The sequence below is a fragment of the Anticarsia gemmatalis genome, chromosome 6 (genome assembly GCF_050436995.1).
Source record: "Anticarsia gemmatalis isolate Benzon Research Colony breed Stoneville strain chromosome 6, ilAntGemm2 primary, whole genome shotgun sequence".
NCBI classification, from domain to species: domain Eukaryota; kingdom Metazoa; phylum Arthropoda; class Insecta; order Lepidoptera; family Erebidae; genus Anticarsia; species Anticarsia gemmatalis.
This window is the reverse complement of record NC_134750.1, coordinates 8,361,272-8,381,865: the sequence shown is the minus strand read 5'-3', so window position 1 is coordinate 8,381,865 and position 20,594 is coordinate 8,361,272. Positions and strand designations below refer to the sequence as shown.

General features: G+C 35.0%; 2 protein-coding genes across 4 annotated transcripts in view; one reads left to right on the top strand and one right to left on the bottom strand.

Annotated features, from left to right (window-relative positions):
- Positions 1–279: 279 nt before the first annotated feature.
- On the bottom strand, positions 280–2,258 carry wcd (U3 small nucleolar RNA-associated protein 18 homolog wicked). Its single transcript, XM_076115624.1, has 2 exons — positions 2,092–2,258; positions 280–1,575 (listed from the first exon to the last, which is right to left on the bottom strand). Exons 1-2 carry the CDS (start codon positions 2,130–2,132, stop codon positions 300–302), a joined length of 1,317 nt encoding a protein of 438 aa, XP_075971739.1. The 5' UTR covers positions 2,133–2,258; the 3' UTR covers positions 280–299.
- A 341-nt stretch (positions 2,259–2,599) lies between these two features.
- Positions 2,600–20,594, top strand: part of LOC142973673 (uncharacterized) — a 45,076-nt gene continuing 27,081 nt past the window's right edge. For 2 of the 3 annotated variants that reach the window (XR_012959520.1, XM_076115622.1), the window contains exons 1-2: positions 2,600–4,256; positions 15,678–15,801. Coding sequence is in view for 2 of the 3 variants with exons in the window: in XM_076115622.1 (XP_075971737.1) it covers positions 3,238–4,256; positions 15,678–15,801 (1,143 nt within the window). In the remaining variant the exon portion in view is untranslated. The remainder of the gene's footprint in view (positions 4,257–15,677; positions 15,802–20,594) is intronic. The other variant, XM_076115621.1, reaches the window with a different exon arrangement.

Sequence of the window (20,594 nt, the reverse complement as noted above, 5' to 3'; positions counted from 1 at the left end):
AATTATTTGTGCGATGCACAAATAATCGTTTTGGGTCTGGTTGTACTTTATGTCCGTTGTTTTTATGTTTGTAAAAGTCACCGCGACACAAGAGCAATTCTTAGTGCGGGTGTTATCTAAAAAAAAAAAACAAAAAAAAACTTCTGCATCAGCCTCTTGGTCACACTAATTAAACTCTTCAATGCTTGAAATAAAGACATTGCTCAAATCAAATCAATGAAGATAACTTAATGCAATAATTAATAACAATGAAGATTTTTTTAAATAAAAACAAGTGTATTCTAGAAAAAACATATTTATTAATAATTTTTGTAATACTTCAGTCTGTACAAGTAAGCACACCCTTTATTGTTCCCCAAAGCCATGTAACCACTGTTAGGTGAAAAACTCATAGTGTTCACATGATTTACATTATTAGATTGATTGGGGAAATTTGCAAAAACATGATATGATGGAATATGAACAAGTTTAGCAGCATTTGGATAATAAGATGATGATGCCGCAAGTATTTCTGTAGTTGCATTAAACTTCAGTGTCGTTATTTTTGTTGTTAAGTTTGATATTACTTTAAATGGCAAAGGTTCTGATGTGGTTAAATTGTCTGTCTGATAAATGTTGACTATTCCCTCACCACTACCTGCAGCTAACAATTTGCCACAAGGGCTTGTTGTCAAACAAGATGCTGTGACACAACCATTATCATAGAACTTTTTTAGAACCCTATATGTTGATAGATCCCATATGGTAATTTGTCCATCAATACTATAACAGTACAGCTGACTACAGTCCTGGTTAAATGCTACTGATGCAATATTGGAGTTATGCTTTAAAGATTTCAAAAGTTCTTTAGAAGCTGAACATATCAAATATACCTCCTCAAACCCATCACATGTTACAATGTATTTGCCATCTGATGATAATTGGAAAATGTTTGGTCTTTTTACCACTTTTGGGAGTTGGATCAACTTAGGTTCAGCCTTAACTAGGTTGTAAACACAGTATGTGTGGCTGCTTTTAGCTGCTATGAATGCTTCAGATCCATCAGGAGTAAACTGTGCTGCACTAATATTCCATTTTTGTAAATCAAAACTGTGTATTTTGTTATTTTCATCACCACCAATGGAGAATAGAGACACAGCACCAGAATTTCCAGCAACAAGAGCAGCACTAATCTTGGGATGAAACTCTATGCAAGATATAATTGAACCCTCATTCTTAGTAGCTGCATTAATTTGTGGGAACTTTTTGATCTCTATAAAATCTTTTGGTAAAAGCTTCGATTTACTTTTATGCAAATGACCAACAGTTCGTAATATTTCATCTTGTTCATCATTATCCTTACTTCTTTTATTAAGAGCAGCCCAACTCGGTGTACCCATTAAAGTTTCATACTTCAGTTTAAGTTTTTCAGTGTACAATGATTTACTGTTCACATTTGGTATGATATTTGCTTGAAAATTCTCATCATCTTCATCAATCCATGCAGGCTTAAAGTCGGCGTGGACTTCATCTTTACTCTTAGCGTTTAAATTTTCTATGAAATTCTTTGATTTGTTGAACAGCAGCTGTGAAACCCTGTAATAAAAACAAGTAGTAAATAATAAATACATATTTAGACAACTTACACACATGGTCATCTAATTCTAAACAATGGGTGGAAATCAATTAACATAGATGTTATTTGACAACTCACACAAAATCATGTGTTTGTAAACTAAACAGAGCTTGTGCTGTGGTTATCGAAAAACTGAAATAAATATATACTACTAAATACATACCTGTATTCATAAATTATTAACTAGGCTCAGAACAACTACTCGTGATACACATACATACATTTATAAAATCACGCCTTCCTCTCACAGGGGAAGGAAGAGACCATATCCCTTTATTTATGTACATTAATTTAATTACATGCAAATATAACCTCATTTAAATTCACACCCTGAAGCAGATCTTAACAATAATACTCATAATTATCGTATCGAGGTATTGGATAAGATGATATATGAAAACGAAGTTAACGTGTTTTTTATGTTATAATTTACATTATTGTCGAAATAATAAGAGCAATAGCATAATTTTACATACTTGGCCTCTTCGTCGTGTAAATTGGACGATTTTCGCTTCATTATAGTAGCTTTTAATTAATACACAAGCTTGTGTTAGGATAACAATTCGATTCACGCTTTTAAAATAGGTTATAGGGTAGCACAGAACAACATTTTACATTCATAAACATATGACAAAAACGTCAAATTCAATAGTACGTCAAGTATGAATGAAAAAAAAAAATATATGACTTATTTTAAGTCTACCTATTTTTTTTTGCAAAAGCTAAAATACGACGAAATGATACAGTGCATGTTTAAATTATATAAAATAATAACGTTTTTATCCCATGCTACTATCAAATATGTACATGAATACAACTCATGAAATTAAACTAAAATGCAAAATCTCGTCGCTAACAACTACGAGAATGTCAATTTTAAATGTCGGTAAAACAGATGATTCCGAAGTTTTTCAATTAACAAATAGATGTCACTAATGCTTCATAATGCGTCCTTTTTCCTCCAATAGTAACATATTACGAGAAAAGAAAGAAAGAAGTGAGTTGTGATTTTATAAGTATACCTATTCATGTCGTATCGTTTATGTGCAAGTTCTTTTCTTTCATTCGTTATTTGCAGTGTCTCACTTTGTTAGCATCGGATTTTGATTGTGAGATATTAGTTTTGAATTCATCTCGCTTATGAACGGAGATCTATTGGAACAATTTGAATATGTTATTGTGATTAAAAGTGTAAAAGACGTGTGTAAATACGAAGATGAAGCGAAAGCTTATTATTCTGTGACCCTTTTACATCCTTTGAAGTGTGTCAATATGTGTTTCAATCCTATGAATGAGATACAATAACAGTAGTCCGCCTATTATCTACTTGTTTTACAACAAGCTATTGGAGATTTTACAATGGGTCCCAATCGGGCTCCGCCATAAAGTTATTAGTCGGTCGTAAGGCTGTCATAAAACAACTAAAACAAGATTGATGACTTTGGTCCATAAAAACCCAACAGCCGATGATGGTCCAGAGGCTTCAAGTGAGAAGGAGGCCGCCGAGCAATGATTCGAGGCTGCTCGAAAGCGATGCCAGGTGGAGTCCCATCAGTAGCTCGCGTTACGGCGCGTTCAGCTAGTAAGCAGCCGAGTTACGCGGCGTGTGATGTTTGTGCGCGATGTCAGGCAAGCCCGCGAGTGTGGGCGCGTCGCGAGCGGGCGTGCCGGGCACTCCGCGCGTGGTGGTGTACGTGGCGGACCCGCGCCAGCTAGAGCCCGGCGCCGCGGCCCCGGACCCGCCGCCCGTCGCCGCCTCCGTCGCGCCTGCCAACGTTCCGCCGCCTCCCTTGGATGCCCTCTACATCCCTGATAATCTACACCACCAAGTGAACCTGCCAAGAAATACAGTCTACAGAACACAACTGGATAGAAGTGATCAGAGGAACCTGCCTGGTACCATATTTTATAAACATTTGAATGATGGGCATGATGGAAAAGTTGGTGTTTATGGATCTCCTGATAACATCAGTCAAAGAACCGAATTTTATCCAGTTTCTCAACACTATAGCAAAGAAACATGTATAAAAACTGAAGACAGTAGAAGTGACCAACCAGGAGTCCTGAGTATCAAAAGAGATTGTGTTGATCAAGTGGGTGCAGAATATAACAGTGTTGAAACTTTTCATAGTAGATTACCAGTAGAAGCTGTAGATTTGGCAGCATACCAGGCAAGATGCTCTGGTCCTATAGGTGCAGATAATACTATGAGTTCTATTCACCCGGCAGCATTGCGTCATGGCCAAAGTCAATATAGTGAGAATATAACAGTACAGAGTGGTGGTGAAGGGGCAAACTGTAGTGAAAGAGAGCTATCTGTGTGCAAGAGTTTTGTGAACTATCAATTCTTAGAACAGAGTGTATCTCATCAATCTATTGTGAATCAAAGTATAAGCATACTTAATCAGCAAGTGGGAGTGAGTAGAGGTATAGTTAGTGAAGGTGAGAGTGGTGCACCACAGCTAGTGCGGACTGCAGATGGTGTTGTTCTAGCTGTGCTTCCAACTCCTGTTCTGCCTCACCCACCTGACACTCCAGAGCTAAGCTCTAGGACAGTGGTGCAAAGTGATTCTCCACAGACAATAACCGTGCCCTTAGGTTGGAAGAGAATTGTAAACGGCACATCAGTTCTCTACATCAGGTAAGTGGTTTTTGTGCTATTCTGCAGTCAGTTGTCATGCATTGTTCTTTAAAAATCCCATTTTATTAACCTTTCAGGGTTTGTTCTACATTTATGTCTATGAAATTTCAGTACTATATCTAACTAGGTACCCATATTTTTCTAACATTTTCATCAGTTTCCTTTACCTCTTTATCATCAAGGTTCTAACTCAAATGTATTTTAATTACCTAGGGTAGTGGTTCATGTAAATTAAGTAGTGTTTATCTATTTCTCACCCATAAAACCCTGTCAAACAGCTGTATTCATTAAGTGCCTAGTACCATAGGTAGTTAAAATGTGAAAGCATAACACATGAGACAACAGACTCTTACATACCAATATCTTGAAGGATTTATATACCTGTATACAGAAAAAAAATAGACAGCTGTGTGCTTTTCAAAATAGATACCTAGTTGTAAAACCAGGTAGGTAGACAGACACCCATGTAAACCAATTTAGTAGTTTTAGACAACTAACACCTACTTTTACATTCCTCCACTCACATAAAAAATGTTGGTGATAAAATTAAATGATGATTTACATATACCTTGTACTTTAAATTGGTTCAATAGTATGACCTTGAAAGCATAACAGAATCAAGAGAGACAATCATAGGTACCTCTAGCTTCTTTTGATATTCGGATACCTACCTATAACCTAGTGAGTGAGTTAGCTAACATCCATGGGCATTGTATATGGCAGTATGGATGTCTCACCAAGGATTACTCATACATAATGTGACCATTTTTTTATTTGGGTCAATGTAGGATTTTAGAATTTTTTACGTAAAATACATGTCGAATTGCACACAATTTAAAAATGCTTAACCACTGCTATTCATCTAATAAGTCTAAATACTAGCTGCTGGTAAGCAGTGAAAAAAGATCATAACTAGCTGTGAAAAGACCAAGAAAACACTTAATCTACGGCAAGTGGGAAATATCTAGGTTCAATAAAGTGAGACCATAGATTAGGGTACAAGGTGCGACAAACCTAAGTAATTGTCCAAGATTGGTCATTTTTACTCTTACTGGGGAAGCCCAGGAAGTGTGGTCATGCTAGTCAAACATAACTAGAGCGAAAAGTTCCAACACACGTGACGATATTTACTTTTAGGTAAGATATAATAAATCAGACATTAATCTAAGATACCTAGTCATTCTAAACATCGTTAAGTATTTTATTCAATCCGTGCTCAAGATGCTTAAGCGGTAATGAAGTATTGGAGGAATACGGCGGCGAAAGAGTACCGCGGATCGTGCGTTAACGTTAAATCAATCCGGCACAAGTGGACAAACCAGTCCGGCAGCTGTATGGACGTATTTCTCGGCGTAAGTGAAGAAAGTTAATTTACACCAACAAAAATAATTATTTGAAGCGATTCTTGGACCACTATCTAGAAACCCAATCGTGTTTTCTAAGACGCGCATTTATAGCGCACGATTAAATTATGTATTTCTCAATTTAGTTTAACACTTGTATATTAAATGGGTGATTAAAATAATAAAAATCGACACAGCTGTGAGGCCAAACAGGTTTTTTAAATCATTCTTTTAAACACATAATATTCTCTACAGTGACCATAATGCTAACATACAATTGGAGATGTTCGCCGACGATGGTCACAGTATTACATGAACAGGTTTTGATACTTGTAAAATAGCTAATAGGTAGGTACGTATAATTTTTCAAATAACTACTTTTAACCCTACGTTGCGTGTCACAACACATATTTGAAGAAATAATAAGTACAAGTTTAGTTAAAATTTGCTAACACCTGGTTATTTACCTATATAGTAGCTTTAAGTGCAAAAGAAGTAGACTGTGTTTAGTACCGTATGTGCGATAAAACAAGTTCTATTCTGTTATTTTCAAGACCCTATGATCAATTATCCATCAGATACATAATACAACATGCTAATAAACCACTGTTCCATATATAAAGTACGCTGTTGCTGACTCAGAATTCTTGACCTTGCAAGCCTTTCCCTAATAACACAAATGTACTAGGTCGGTTTTTGTCGATTTACATTTAAGCAATAACGTTTTCCTGCTTCTTTCAATTTCAGCCCAAAAGAACTGTAGGCTTGAACATAATTACAAATGTTGAATCATTGCTCCAACTGAATACTTACCTACCTGTTTAGTAAAAGTCAGTTAAATATTAGCTAAAAGATGTTGGTTTGTCGTGTTCTTGGTGCCTAGTCATTATCGAGTGCCTACGTGCCGTATCGGTAACTTTGGTAACTGCAGGGAACGTGGATTGGGCACACGAGATTCTATTGTATGTCGTCAGTGCACATTACGCTTCCCTTATCTGTCACTGTAGCTGAGTACAATGCCTTTAACAAATTGAACAATACCAACAAACAGTGCGTACGCACATTAAGTCTTTTATTTATTGGTAAATACCTATCCAAACTTTTCCCATAAAATATGTCAGGTTCTCATTATTACACATTTTGTTCAAAACTTTAACTAGGCTTTGCTTGCTACCTATGCACTATGCGTAAAATATGAACAGCTGATCCATAGGACCTAAAACATCGCACCGGTGTTTGCGCAAAGACGGAAATCAGTTCAGTTTCTGTATTCTTTCCTACGGCAAGATTACAAACTCAAACAGATGTTCTACGGTCGTAAATTACTTACAAGGAACAATAAAAAATCTTTTTCTTCCTCTTCTCTTTGTGTCAATTGTTAGTGTGCTTATTGACGGACGACTAACTATTGGCGGGACTGATTTACGGCCACCATCATAAATGAGGTAAAGAACAGTGTCAAGTTTTTTTTCGAAAGTTGCGCTTGAATGTATGGATTTCTCTGTCCTTCTTTGTGAGGCATTGCACAATGTTGGGATGGTCCTCCTTCAATGCTTATGCAGCTTGTTTTATTTTTTTGTTTCTTTCTTCGGACTTAATAGACATCACCAGGGCACACTGGTAAAATTCGTTCCGACTTTCTTTTATTTAAAAGACCGCACCGATTTTCAATATATTGTAATTTTTCTTCACTCGTTGAAACAGGCGATACATTGTTATTTGATTAAATACTTACCTACTTGGTAGGTGTTATATTAAATATTCACGGGAATAACTAATATTATACAATATCTCAACTATAGTTAATGGCTGTGGAGCTAAATACAAACAGTAACTTGCTGTAATCACATCAACATTTAAATAATGACATGTCACGATGTTCAAACAGTCCAGATTTAACTTCAGCAATTAAGAATAGTGAGACTAATGGCCGTATCATGGATATTAAATTCGTTTATTTGTTGTTGAGACGCTCTCCACCCAGAGCCGGCGGCGTGCCTCATTTAATGGAGCAATAAAAAATGTTCGACTGTGCTTACGTAATCCATATTATTTCCGCGTCGAAGCCACTGCGGAGGTCAACGCGCGTATGATCTCCCCTCCGAGCGCTATTGTCACTATCATTTTAAAAGCCCTTTGAGAGTATTAATTTATCTCAAGAATTCAGAAGCCAAAATGGTATTTCACTGCATTTAGATATCTACATTCTAAATTTCATATTTTGAAATGTTATGCATTGCAATGCCTACCGAATAACTATAAAGTACACATTCCACGACACGGCGCTGTTAATATCGCTTTATACATTGCTTTGTTTTTACTTACTAGGTCACCTATCGATCTGCTATCGTTATTGAACAATCCCAGGAAGTAACGCGAGTACTTTGATAAAGGAGAACATTTAAAAACCTTTAAAAGTCTATAATTAATATACCTACTTAGTTGTAAAAATATGTACCAAAACAATTAGGCCCGCGTATATGAGTTTGAAATTCTATTATTGATATTTAGACGATGATAATACACGATTCATTATGGACATTTAAGATCAGATACGATAACTGTATTACGTTGAATACAGGGTCCGTCTCTACACATAGTCTCAAGAGGATGTTTCTTACGCGCATTATTGCATCGTAAACAAAAATTCTCACAAGCATACTTATTTTGTACAGTTTCATAACTAACAAGGCGCTTTTCATGCCCGAGGTTCATTGCAGACGACTACACTGATTATCTAACTCAAATATTTCGAGTATTGTCTTATGTAGCTCTTTTATGTCCCCATCCCTAAAATATGGAGGGTCCTTCAAACAACAATACAAACTTTACTTTTTAAAATGTTATGAATGTAAATTACTAAGACTACATTAATAAGCTATGATAATGTCATTCACCAGTGACTGACTCTAACAATGAATTAATTACTAATCTTCACGGAGCTTACTTACATATTGACAACAATCAAACATACTGATTAACTGATAAAATTGGGAGTTGGTTTGTTTTGACCATAAAGTAACACATCGATTTGCTTTTTTATTTTAATATAACTAACGACTTTCCCTAATTTCAAACTAATTTCCATAATTTTAATTTATAATAATACCGAAATGAAAATATAACAATATGAATTTATAACAACTTTATTTGTAAATATTTCTTTATAAAACATCCTTAATCGCATAGTGTAATGTTTGTTAGGTGCTAAAGTATATTTGATAAATAAACCTGAATGACGACAACTGGCATAAGACTCTTGAGAGAAGTCGCCGGATGCGTCAGCTCACATGGGCTCCAGACGGTCGAAGTAAAATGAAACGTGTGTTCTCAATCGTTCCCACAGAAGCGTAGCCGAGGGGATCGAGTCAAGGTTGCCATGCGAATCTAAGAAAAACTGTTTGAAATATGTCTCGCAAAAACTAGGCGACGTTACACGTCCTGCAGTATTCAAGTGAATTTATTTGCTTTTCGATGCGGCGCTTGGCTTCGCTTGGCATGTGGCAGGTGTTACCTGCAAACCTGAACTTGACTGGACAACATTTTATTCACCTGTGATATCGTTTTATTTTAGTGCGTAATTACTTATCCTATGCCTATGTATTTACAGTAATGCACGCCACTGAATTCTTCTATTTTAGTAATATGTGTATGCGATTTTGGAAGTGGATGTTAAGTGACCCAGAAAATGATTATAGTGTCCTTTTAAACTATAGTATTTCTAATGACAAACTTTCAAAAACCTATATTTTACCCGAAATACGTTGATATCAACAAAATAATAAAACTCTATTGAACCCTTTAACAAACACAGGACTAAAAGTGTCCTTTATGGAGCGGCCTCGACCCATATCAACCTCGTTCCCCTCACATGAATAAATAAAAGCTCAATTTGTAACTTACTCGTTTAAACAACTCATCGATATAACATTATGTCTGCTCCAAATGAGATTCCTGTTTGGTCTTTACAGTGTGTGTAGGCATGAGGAAACAGATTAAAGCAAATTAACAACATACATTAGATAATAAAAGAGGCAATTTAAAATGGATCAGCAGTCAATGGGGTGAACGTTTTGTATTGATTTGTGAGTAGCGCGCCGCATTAAAGCCTGAGAAGTGAACTGCGTTTTATTAATATATGTTACTTCGCACAAAATGCTGTTGACGCAATCTGAATGTCATTTTAACATGCATACAAGCAAGTTTACGTTGAGCAAGAACTTGACGACACAAAAATATGTCAACCATCTTTTGTAAACTGGTTAAAATAACGATTTCAACATGATCGTAAAGTTTTAAAAGTTAGATCACATTTAAACAAACAGTATATAAACATGTTTTTATTTTCGATTCTGCCGCATATGCCTGCCAGTCCCCGATAACTTAAAAACTCCGACATAGATTTTCAGGCATTTTCTACCCACAGAAAGAGTGATTCATGAGGATAGTTTTTAGATGCATACATTGCACAACCAAATTAGGACTGACTAAAAGAAAAAATACAATTTCAATTCAACGAGTAACTTATAAGTTAGATTCTAAAGTGTGCTATGTTGCAGAATGGATAGAAATGGTCGTTATTGATTTTTTTTTATATAAATAGAGGTATTGTATGCAACTCATATGACATAAGTGATATGAGTTGACAGTTATTTTCGCAGCGTACCTCTTACTTTTCTATGCAGTGGGAACAATGCAGTATTATGTTAGAATCAGATGCTATGCAAACAAAATATAATTTAAAGTTTTATGTTTGTATGTATTTTTAGTGGGGTCGACGTAGCGAATGAGTCGGGCAAGTCGCTAGTGAGTCATTCAGGGAAACCCTTTCGTGACTCAACTTGTTATCGAACCGCATGCTTTGAGTCGACACTCACTTTGTTGATATTGATAATGTAGTTGCTGCCACAATTGTTACTTTGTTTAAAGAGTCTCTCAGTACCTCATTCTAGAATCGTGTTCGCTATCAATGGAACAATTTGACGTTTCTGACAGGTAATAACGTATCTGGAAAATCTGTTTAATACGTCATATCAAATGTATTCCTCAAATAAAGTTATATGACGATGGGAAAATAGGCCCTTGTTACTTTCGTATTATTTGACCATAATTACAACATTAATTTAAATATTTAGGGAGCTAACTGGGATGAGGGGTGATTTTATTTATCTTAATTTTACAATGTGCTGGGATTTAACAATGATTTTTAAGTATGAAGTATGAAATAAGTGATATTTTTCTTCTACTAAGGTAATTACTGATACTTCGTCTTGCTCTGTAGATCTGTTGTATATTCCTTTCCTGATATTCCTTGATCATATAAGTAAATACTATTCGCTTCGCCATTTAGAGAATCGGATCTTTGTATTCTAATAATGCCATTAAACATTTCACAGTGAAACAAAACGTCGTCATGTTTGTATGGCGTACATTGGCTTGATGCCAGAATATTTCACCCATTATACATTGCCCCGACGGTCACAAAGGAAATGAGATCAATCACAATACTAGGGGCCAATAATACCGATGTCTTTTGAAGACGTTACAGCTATCGATGCTATCTAAATGGCAAGAATAAGAAACTGTTCTCTTATTATTCTGGTGTTATGTTTGTCTTTCCTTACATGTCTATTCAGTTAAAGTCGTGAATAGCTCTATGAGATCTTTTTTTCTAAGGAGCCTTATTTTTTTGTAATAAACGTTATAGGTACTTGGGCTATGGTGCTGGTTAAAACTTTTCTGGAAAAATAGAAACCCGAGTAGGTAGACTAAGTTTTAGATAATTAAACATCTAGTTACTCAGTCTAAAACTTGTACCTGTATTGCAACGCGTCAATAATACCTCGAAAATGTCATGTTGAACACAAGCGATAAAATGAGTTGGTGCACGAATTACAAATGACTTCATTATGATAGTGATGTGGTACGTACTGCGATAATATTATGACGTGTGTTACCCTACTAATGCTTGACGTTCTAACTTCTAATACAGAATCGCTTTCACATCGTCTTAGTCGCGCCGTTAAACTAAACGAGCGTACTTTTGCAACTCTACATCCTCAACCTTTCGCTCGTAGTTAAACCCTAAGCGATTAACTGTTTGTGATAATAAGCTAAGCCAATGTGAAAGCCTTTTAAAGAAAGTCTGCTTTGTTATAATGAACAAAACATTAAGTATCTGGTTCAATACAAACAAACAAGCTACCTAGATAATTTGTATTGATCTGTCCCGTTTCCAATCCTTTAATATCTTTTATTCCATGATAGTTAAATAGAAGTATAGATTATAGTAGCTTAACTATTTATTTATCCATTTAGTTAACAAAAACAAATTCTTAAAATGTACGCGAGACTTGTTATTTGTATTAAGAATAATAATCGTGCTAAAGTCTGATTCAATTTAATGGTCTCGTAACCAATTAAGTAAAGAAATAACTTGTATGTATATTTTATTTTTACTATCTGTTTGTATCTTTGTCAATGAGGATAAATGGTACGACGACGACGATTAGTCATAAATATTTCTCAAGGCTATGGAAGATGACTGTCTGCATAATAACACAAGACTTGTGAGGTTTGTTTTCGTGGAACATTCTGTGACACATTGACTTAAAAGAACTAAAGTTTGAGACTTTTTATAGACGACAACTCCCTCACTAATAATTATCTCGTGTCGTGGACTACCTACTATAAACATCCAAACAATAGGCACAAAGTACAAATAGACCAGAGCAATTACTTCCAGAAGGCATACATATTTCTTCCGTGTAAGAGTTTTGATCATGATAATAATATGGCTTTTTTAAAAGCATTAATTTATATCATTTGTGAACAAGCTAATTAAAATCTAATAAAACGAAGTTAGCGAAACAGCAAATTATTTTTAGATTTACGTACACATCTGATGGGGCTACCTACTTAATTATTACAATTTATGCTTGACATTGAGCTTGTTAATTGCGTACACTGGATTTAAAAATATGGTTTTCGTTTCTGATATGGTATTTACGTTATTCTAAAGTATAATAAGTACGTATGTTGCTATAGCAAGTGTCATGCGAATAATGTATAGTATAGAATTATTAGTAGGTACCTAATGGTTTTACTTGTACAAACTTATCAAACTATGTAGGAAGATAAAGTAGGTATACAAAACAGATAATGATGTGTTATAAGTATAATTGCTATCTCATTGTGATTTTTTAATAATGCATAATTGAGGAGTTGATTTAATACATAAGCAAATGGGATAGTAGCGGTGGTGGCAAGGTGCGAAAGGGTTCACGTTTGCGTGTTGAGTAATTATTATCGGCAGCTGTCTACATACACGCTCCCCCAAACATGCACGCGATCGCAAAAAGCGAATTTCCCCGTTTACTCTCTATCCGACCGCGAACACTCCGTATAGTGGTCAAAGCCGCAGACTCCGCGTATGAATAAAAAAGCGGGTAAACAAAAATCTTTTTTGCGGTCGCGGTTTACCTTTACCAAGTGTACCAGACCGTGAACAATCGGCGTGAATTATCATGTGGAGCATTTATGAAAGAGGCTGTTTGTAAAACGAATCGAGGTGTAATAATGCCGCCGAGGTATGCTCGGCGCTGTCATCGTAAAAGGATTGTGTTGTTTGCAAATTATTCTTAATAGCCCTCCCTTCAGGTTATTGCGTGGTTGCCGTGCCTGTGTAACAGACAATCTGCGAAATCAGATGACATATTTTAGTCTGCAAATGTGCATTTTTTGGGCCGGCTTGAATAATTAAGGTTGCTTTTTCGCAAATAGAGGCAAAATACTTGCAATTTAGACCATTGTATAATTTAGTTTTTGTTCTAATTAAGCCCAACATATAAATATTTTATGATTATCAATGAAAACGTAAACTATTAACTTCTTGAGTTTAGTAGTTTCTAAATCACTAGTTTATTGACTAGCTAATATAACGTTAGGGGTATGATAGCCTCGATGTGGGGTTAAAAGGCTTAGAAATGAAATATCGATTGACCGCACAGCAGTCAGTTAGCCGCTTGATTACCTTGCTGGAGTTAGGGTGCGATCTGCGAACACGTTTGACTAGAGAGCTTTTGCATTGTTCATCTACAATTCCAGAACAAATATGCTTTCAAACGTTTACGTGAGTCACTGCTCCCCTTTGTCGCTACGGTAATATCACATTAAAATGTAATCGGATTTTGAATCTACGAATTAAGCAACTACATAAGTATCCCATTTTAATAAAATATTACATCTATATTTGATTTTTAACTAGTCTCTTTTCAGTCCTCTTAAACTTTATCAAAATATCAACTATTGGGGTGATTTTGGAAAGTATCTTCGTTTTTTTTATTAAACTGGGTATTATTTTGACACCAATTATAATTAATGTGAAACATCTCATAAAATTAAGTATCTTTTGAGCATTTGGCTCTATACCCTTTAAAATATAGCTTGATTAGAATGGCAGATGTCAAACTGTTTTGACTAGGGTTGTAGAAGTATTGATCAAAATCGATAGCGAAAAAATCGAATCTAAAATAATTATATTCGATTCAATTATTTTTGAATTAGCTTTTTACGAATTGTTGTTGTGAATCTTATTGTTTAAGCAAATTCGTATAGGACGACCAGCCCCACTTTTAACACCGCACGGAGACCTCTCCTAGTTTAGTATTAATTAGGATCAATTAAATAAAACAATGAAAACAGTTAAAAAAAAAAATATTCAGTTAATGGTGCAATTCTGATGATAGGGATGAGGATGATAGTATTATAGGATGCGCAGCTAATGGTGCGCATCCTAAATCAGTATCATTCTCATCGGTATCATCAGAATCGCTGGAACAATCTTGGAGATTAATTATTAATTCTTGGTCACAAATAGTATCAAAGTGTACTTCGCGATTAACGATTAATCAGTCGATTTACTCTTATCTATTGTGTCTCCTCACTAAAATTTTTGCAACATGACGTAGCCTTGTAGAGAGGTTGAAAATTATTAGGTTTATTTTTAAGACTAAAGAAAATAGTACTGATTTTTAGTTTAAAGGCTGATTGTACTGAATTATTCTGATTTCTTATTGAGGATCTGTATTTAAAAAATAGTTATAATGCTAGACAAGACAGATTTTTCGTGTTTCAATTTGTAATACTCGTGAGACGTCACTACAAAGTTGTGTCATCTGTTTTGCTTAGAACTGTCATTTTAATCAAGCTATATTTTAAAGAGTATAATACACATATGAACATTAAATGTAGTTCTTTACTTAGTTATTTTTCGTTTACAGCATGTCATTGTTCGGTCATTTTCAATTACATGTCAATTGGCAGTAATGTCACACTTATTTTATTCGCGGTATTAGTAATTGTAAGTAATTAATTATTATGATGGTTAGCGTCGTCTGCGCTTCGAAGAAATAGTGATTGTGTTTCGGCGCTTAAAATAAAAGCATCAGGCAGTAATGCAATTTTTTCCTACACGATTTTTCGTCCACGTTTTTTTGCATTACGTACTGCCATCTGGTCATCATAAAATAAATTGGAACGTAAAACTTGTAATTGTAAGGATTGCTATAAAATAGGAAATACATTGCCGAAACTTAGTTTCACACATGTATTTCACTTTATTATTGTTATAGAGCTTAATTTTATTAGTCTCGACATCAGCTCTTTAATGATAGGAAAAATGATGAAAAGTTGACATTGGGTTTCATAATTGTACTTAAATAATTATGTATGTTTTGTATTAAGAAGTGATTGAAATCCTCATAATGACTCAATAAACAATAATTTGTATCAATCATGGGTAAAAACCGCAATTATTGCCTCATAACCAGACGTACCATTTTAGTAAATACGCGATGTTAAAATTCATAAATCTCAGATATAATATAGCACTAGCTAATTAGTTGGTATGACTATAATATCGCGTGTTTAACTAATAGTGAGATAGCAATTAGAATGATTAAGTCACGCGACACCATCAACAAGTATATAAATATACCCACTGGGGCCAACACCCCATGCGCAAACTTGTTACTTAACATGATTTTTATAAAAATCTAACGAAAACTTGTTGTTGCAGTCCGAGCGGCACAGCATTGAGTACTCTCCCACAGTTACGAGATTATCTACAGACGGCGGGCACCTGCAAGTGTGGCCTACCCTGTCCACTGAGGCCAGAGACCGCCTTCAGTTTTGATTCAAAGGTAATGTTGAACTTACTATTTATTTAAACATCAATCACGCGTAAACTCTAAATCACAAAAATAATAAGTACATTGGATTTCCCGGAAGAGAATAAATAATCTGTTGATTTTTCCAGGATTATTTGTTCGTTATAACAGCGATGAGTTCAATTCCAATGAAGTTCGATACATTCCATAAAGCAATTGATCGGCAGAAGGAATGCCTGTTGTCGAGCCGTTCCACTTTTTCTGCTCTGGGAATGTTTCGATCGTAGCCGGTTAGCGAGTCGCGTTAAAACTTTTTACGTCTCCTTGACGATCTTACCAAGCGAAAATGTGTCATTTATATCCATTTATGAATGTTTATAGCGCAAGTACTGTACCATTGCTGCGATAATATCTTCTAAAATTTATTGTATTCCTTCGCAAAGTGTTGTGAGTGTATAGAGTACCTATATAAAATGATGTTTACGATAACAATGAATTTAATGTAACATATAACTTGCGTGTCATAAAATAACGAAATTTTGTAAATTGCGTGTCTCGTTATAGTAGTACATATATGCATACAAGGTATTGGAAATAGAAACAATACAAAAGTGATTGATTTGTCCTTGTACCTTTTGAATCTTTTCAGTAAATAGCTCAGCAGTTGCTGAAATTATAATAATCTAGTAAATAAATTTCATTTGATAAAATAAAAACGTATTGTTAGATTATCGAGTGAAGGGCCGACTCGGGGCACAGAAGGCGAGGCAAACATTAATAAATTAGGGCAATTATGATGTCAGTCAGTGTCACCTTGACATATACACGGACAGCACCGACTTATATCCGTCGCTCAATGTAATTCATCTGTCTCCATAAAAAATATGGTATGATTAGGAAATAAGTACAGATGTAGGTTGTTTACGTTATAACTCGCTGTCATTAGTTACTAGTATTAGCTAAGTACTAAATTAAAAATCATGTAAGTCCAAATTTTAAACTGAGTAAAGAAAACCCTAATAAATAAGACTTGGAAAAAAAACATGTTTGCTTTGGTGAAATGTGGTTAAAACGCAACTGCTATAACATAACCTCTGCAATTTATCGATCCGATCATGCGATATATTTTTTAGAGCAACCCAATAATTCATCACAATAATATATTATGTCAAATCATCGCAATTAGTTCAGCCGTTTAAGCATGAACGCGTTAAGGATAGGTACAGTTTTTTTCGTAGTAACATTTATACGGAAGATTTAAGTAGAATGACTGATGTCGCATCTGTAATTGCGTTTATTATATGTGAAGTCGTCATTGGGTGATAGAGTAACAAAAATCTGTTCATCTATCATTATTTTTTGGTACAAACTTTCAGTGAAGTTGCAAAATATTATATATGTTTAAAATGAGGTCCTTTTTAATTGGCCATAGTTAAACGGAAAGGATCCAACCCACTCTATGGGTAAAATGAGTTATGTATACCAAAACACTCCTTGAAGTTAAAATTTTAATATCACGAAAACAATCCAAGTAAAATTCAAACCCACCATGAAGATATAGTCCTGAGTTAGTCCCCAAAGTTAAAGTGATCTGAACTTAAAAGTTAAATATCTCGAAACTACGTCTGTGTGGGTTGGATCGTTTCCGTTTAACTATGGCCAATTGCAATTCGATCTTATAAGACTAAGCTACACTAAATGAGACTATCGTAGAGAATAATATCGTGTTATGAAGAGTCGTATGACTATCAAGAGCTGATTGGTAACATGGTTCTAGAAGAGCAGACTACCTTCTCATTAGTGCTTTATAAAAAGTGAAGGTCATTCTGTTAAGTATGTTTTATATTATCAGTTTTTTTATACGTTTCAGTCCTATAGGAGTTAACCGTTACAATAGGTAACTTTATCTGAAAGTATGGTACTTTTGCAAACTAGAATAAGTGTATTAAAATATTTTTTCTATTTTGATTTGTTGCCCTTTTGAAACAGATTAATTTTGCAATTACGTCAACCGTTATGGTGAACATTGCAAATTGGATATAATAAACCACAGTAACGAGGGAGGTAAAATACATGATGTTTATCACTTTTAACGTCGTTGTAGAGTAAAATATTAAGTACCTATTAACATAGGTATTAACAAAGTATTCTAGTAGGTTATTACTTAGCTCTGATTAGATATTCAATATACATATGGGTATGATTGCCTGCTCGTTTTCTAACAAGACCTATTACCTACTTATTAGAATTAATACAGGTTATTTTTAAATGACGCACAGAGTAAAACACAATTAAAATGGTCCTGCAATGCTTCACCAAAAGTTTAACGTTAAATTATTTGCAATATGTCTTTATATAGTAGTATCTGATTTACATTTAGTGGAATACCCGTGGACCTCGAAGCACGTGTAGTCGATAACAAGAAGAGCATTATACAGGGTCGAGCGGCCACTTTATATTTATTCAGAGCACATTGCCATTGCCTAACAAGTGACTCGTTATTTTACTCTAGTTTGTCCCACTTTGTTTACAATGGTCTTCTTGTGCAATTTCGGCTATTTGCGTTACTCATGTACTCACGCATACGATTTTTTTAGCAAAATTTTTAATGTCCTGGTTTTTATGTTTGCACATATCAATAACCCTATATTGTAATCACGTTAAGAACCTCCTCTAATTCATATTTGGGAATATGATGCTGCAGATTTTGTGGAAAAGAGAGATGTTTTGTTAAGGTATGATAATGAAACCGTGACCAATTCTGGTTGTAGTAATTTGGTGCCAATTTAATTAACCATTCGTCTACAATCCGTATGACTCTACTTTCTGCAGCAAACAACCAAATATAACAGGAAAATACACGCTTCTAAAATCCCGTGTCGTTTATGCAGGCGATCCAATAAAGGTGAGCCTTCGCAGTTGTGCGACGGACAAGTTAATTCTGTCAAAGCTTGCAGCGACCTCCTCGCATCGCCTTTGTGTGCACTTGAAATGTACAAATTGCACCGCGGCCCGTAGGGGTGGGGGGAGGTCGGTGCACTTGCCTGTATCCCCACACTCCCGTACTCTCATCGATTCCTCTTTGTTCAGTACATTCGTCTTGAGATACACTCGGCGAGATCTCGATTTCACATTCAGACGAAGCACTGAACTGATCCACTCGTCTCTACATTATTAACTGCCGGTAATAATGCAACCGGGATCGATTTATGACATAAACTTACATCAGACATTTATTTTCTATCTTATTGCCTGGTATTTTATGTGGTCCTATTGACTCAATTAATTGCAAAACAGCTAATCCCCTGAAACATACTTATTGATATTGCTACAACATTACGCTGGCAAAATGGCGTATGTACTTAAGTACTTATTACGTTAAAATTTTATTAAAACGAGTGAAAATCCATATTTGTATTGCAAAATTTACATCTGAAAGGTGCCCAGAATCAGAATTTTACTCGATTGAGTAATTACGAAAAGTTACAATTACTGCTCGATCGAGTAATACTGTGTAAGTATGTGCCTCTGTGGTTTGGACATAAATATATGTATACGATTGCTTATAACGAAGCCTCCATACAAGTATCATATAGTGATTTTTCTAGAAGCTGTTAATTCCCGGGGACATTTACCTATAAAATGTGATTAAATAATTTGAAGGCACGCCTACACTTTACATTATTGTTAGCGCCTGTTTGTGAAGTCGCTGTGATTATCTTGTTACAAACTAGTTTCAATTATTTAATATGACGACATCTTTTGTTAACCTTCAGGTTCTCCGTGTCTTAATTTTTTTGTGTAGATTATCAAGTTTGTTTAAATATATTTCTTATTACAAGGGTTGTACGTATTTTTAATTTAATGATTCTAAGACAATAAGTAACAATTAAGCTATCGTCATTACTTGATCTCAAAGATCAAATACAGAAATCGGTTAAACTGAAGTGAAATTTATGCGCGCGCCACGTTTGCAGATATTTTCTAGCATAATTCGACATCATACTCGACGGGAATTATATTTTGAATGTTGATAACGTTCATTGCGAGTATTGGACGTGAAGCATATTTGTTAAAGGCTACTATGAATGGATTCACACATGGGGACGGTGAAGTCGACGTTCCCCAATAACACTAAACCGCTTTTGATACTGACAACTAGTTCGATATAGCGTAGAGCAGAAATAAGAGTCAGCGCACAATAAAATATGTGACATTCTCCTTCTAATAACGGTTATGTGTGAATGATATGTGCTCAATCAATGATCGGGACTTATGTTAAATGTGTTTATTCTGATACTATAACTTATTAGGTACTTACCTAATTTGAGGACAGTGAAACTTATCGCAAAACCAATTTTAACTTGTCTGAAAAGGATTTAAGTGAATTTGCTTTTGTTCGCAAAGTAAAGTATTTATCATAGTGCAGCCAGTGAGACCTGGTAGCCAGTAACTCGTAATTCGTGGCGGTACAGTGTCGTGGTCGTCGTTCTTCTCTGTCGTGAGGTACCCGCTACCCCCGGGCGCTGACAGCGATTGTATCGCGACTTCGCGACTACACTTTCAGCTGTTGCTAAGACGTTTATAGACCATTATGTTACTATTTATGATGCACTGATCCCAAGCTTACGTAAATCAAAAATATTGTGAATTGCCTGACACGACTGTCTTAGGATGCACGAAATACTGAATATTCTTTAAGACTTAATTGATTACAAAAGCTTTTAAAAAATAAAATCACATTAACATACTTAGTAATTTAATTGTTTAAATATGTATTTTAACTAGCATTGAAACTGACATCTCTTATTGTTTTAAAAAAGTTT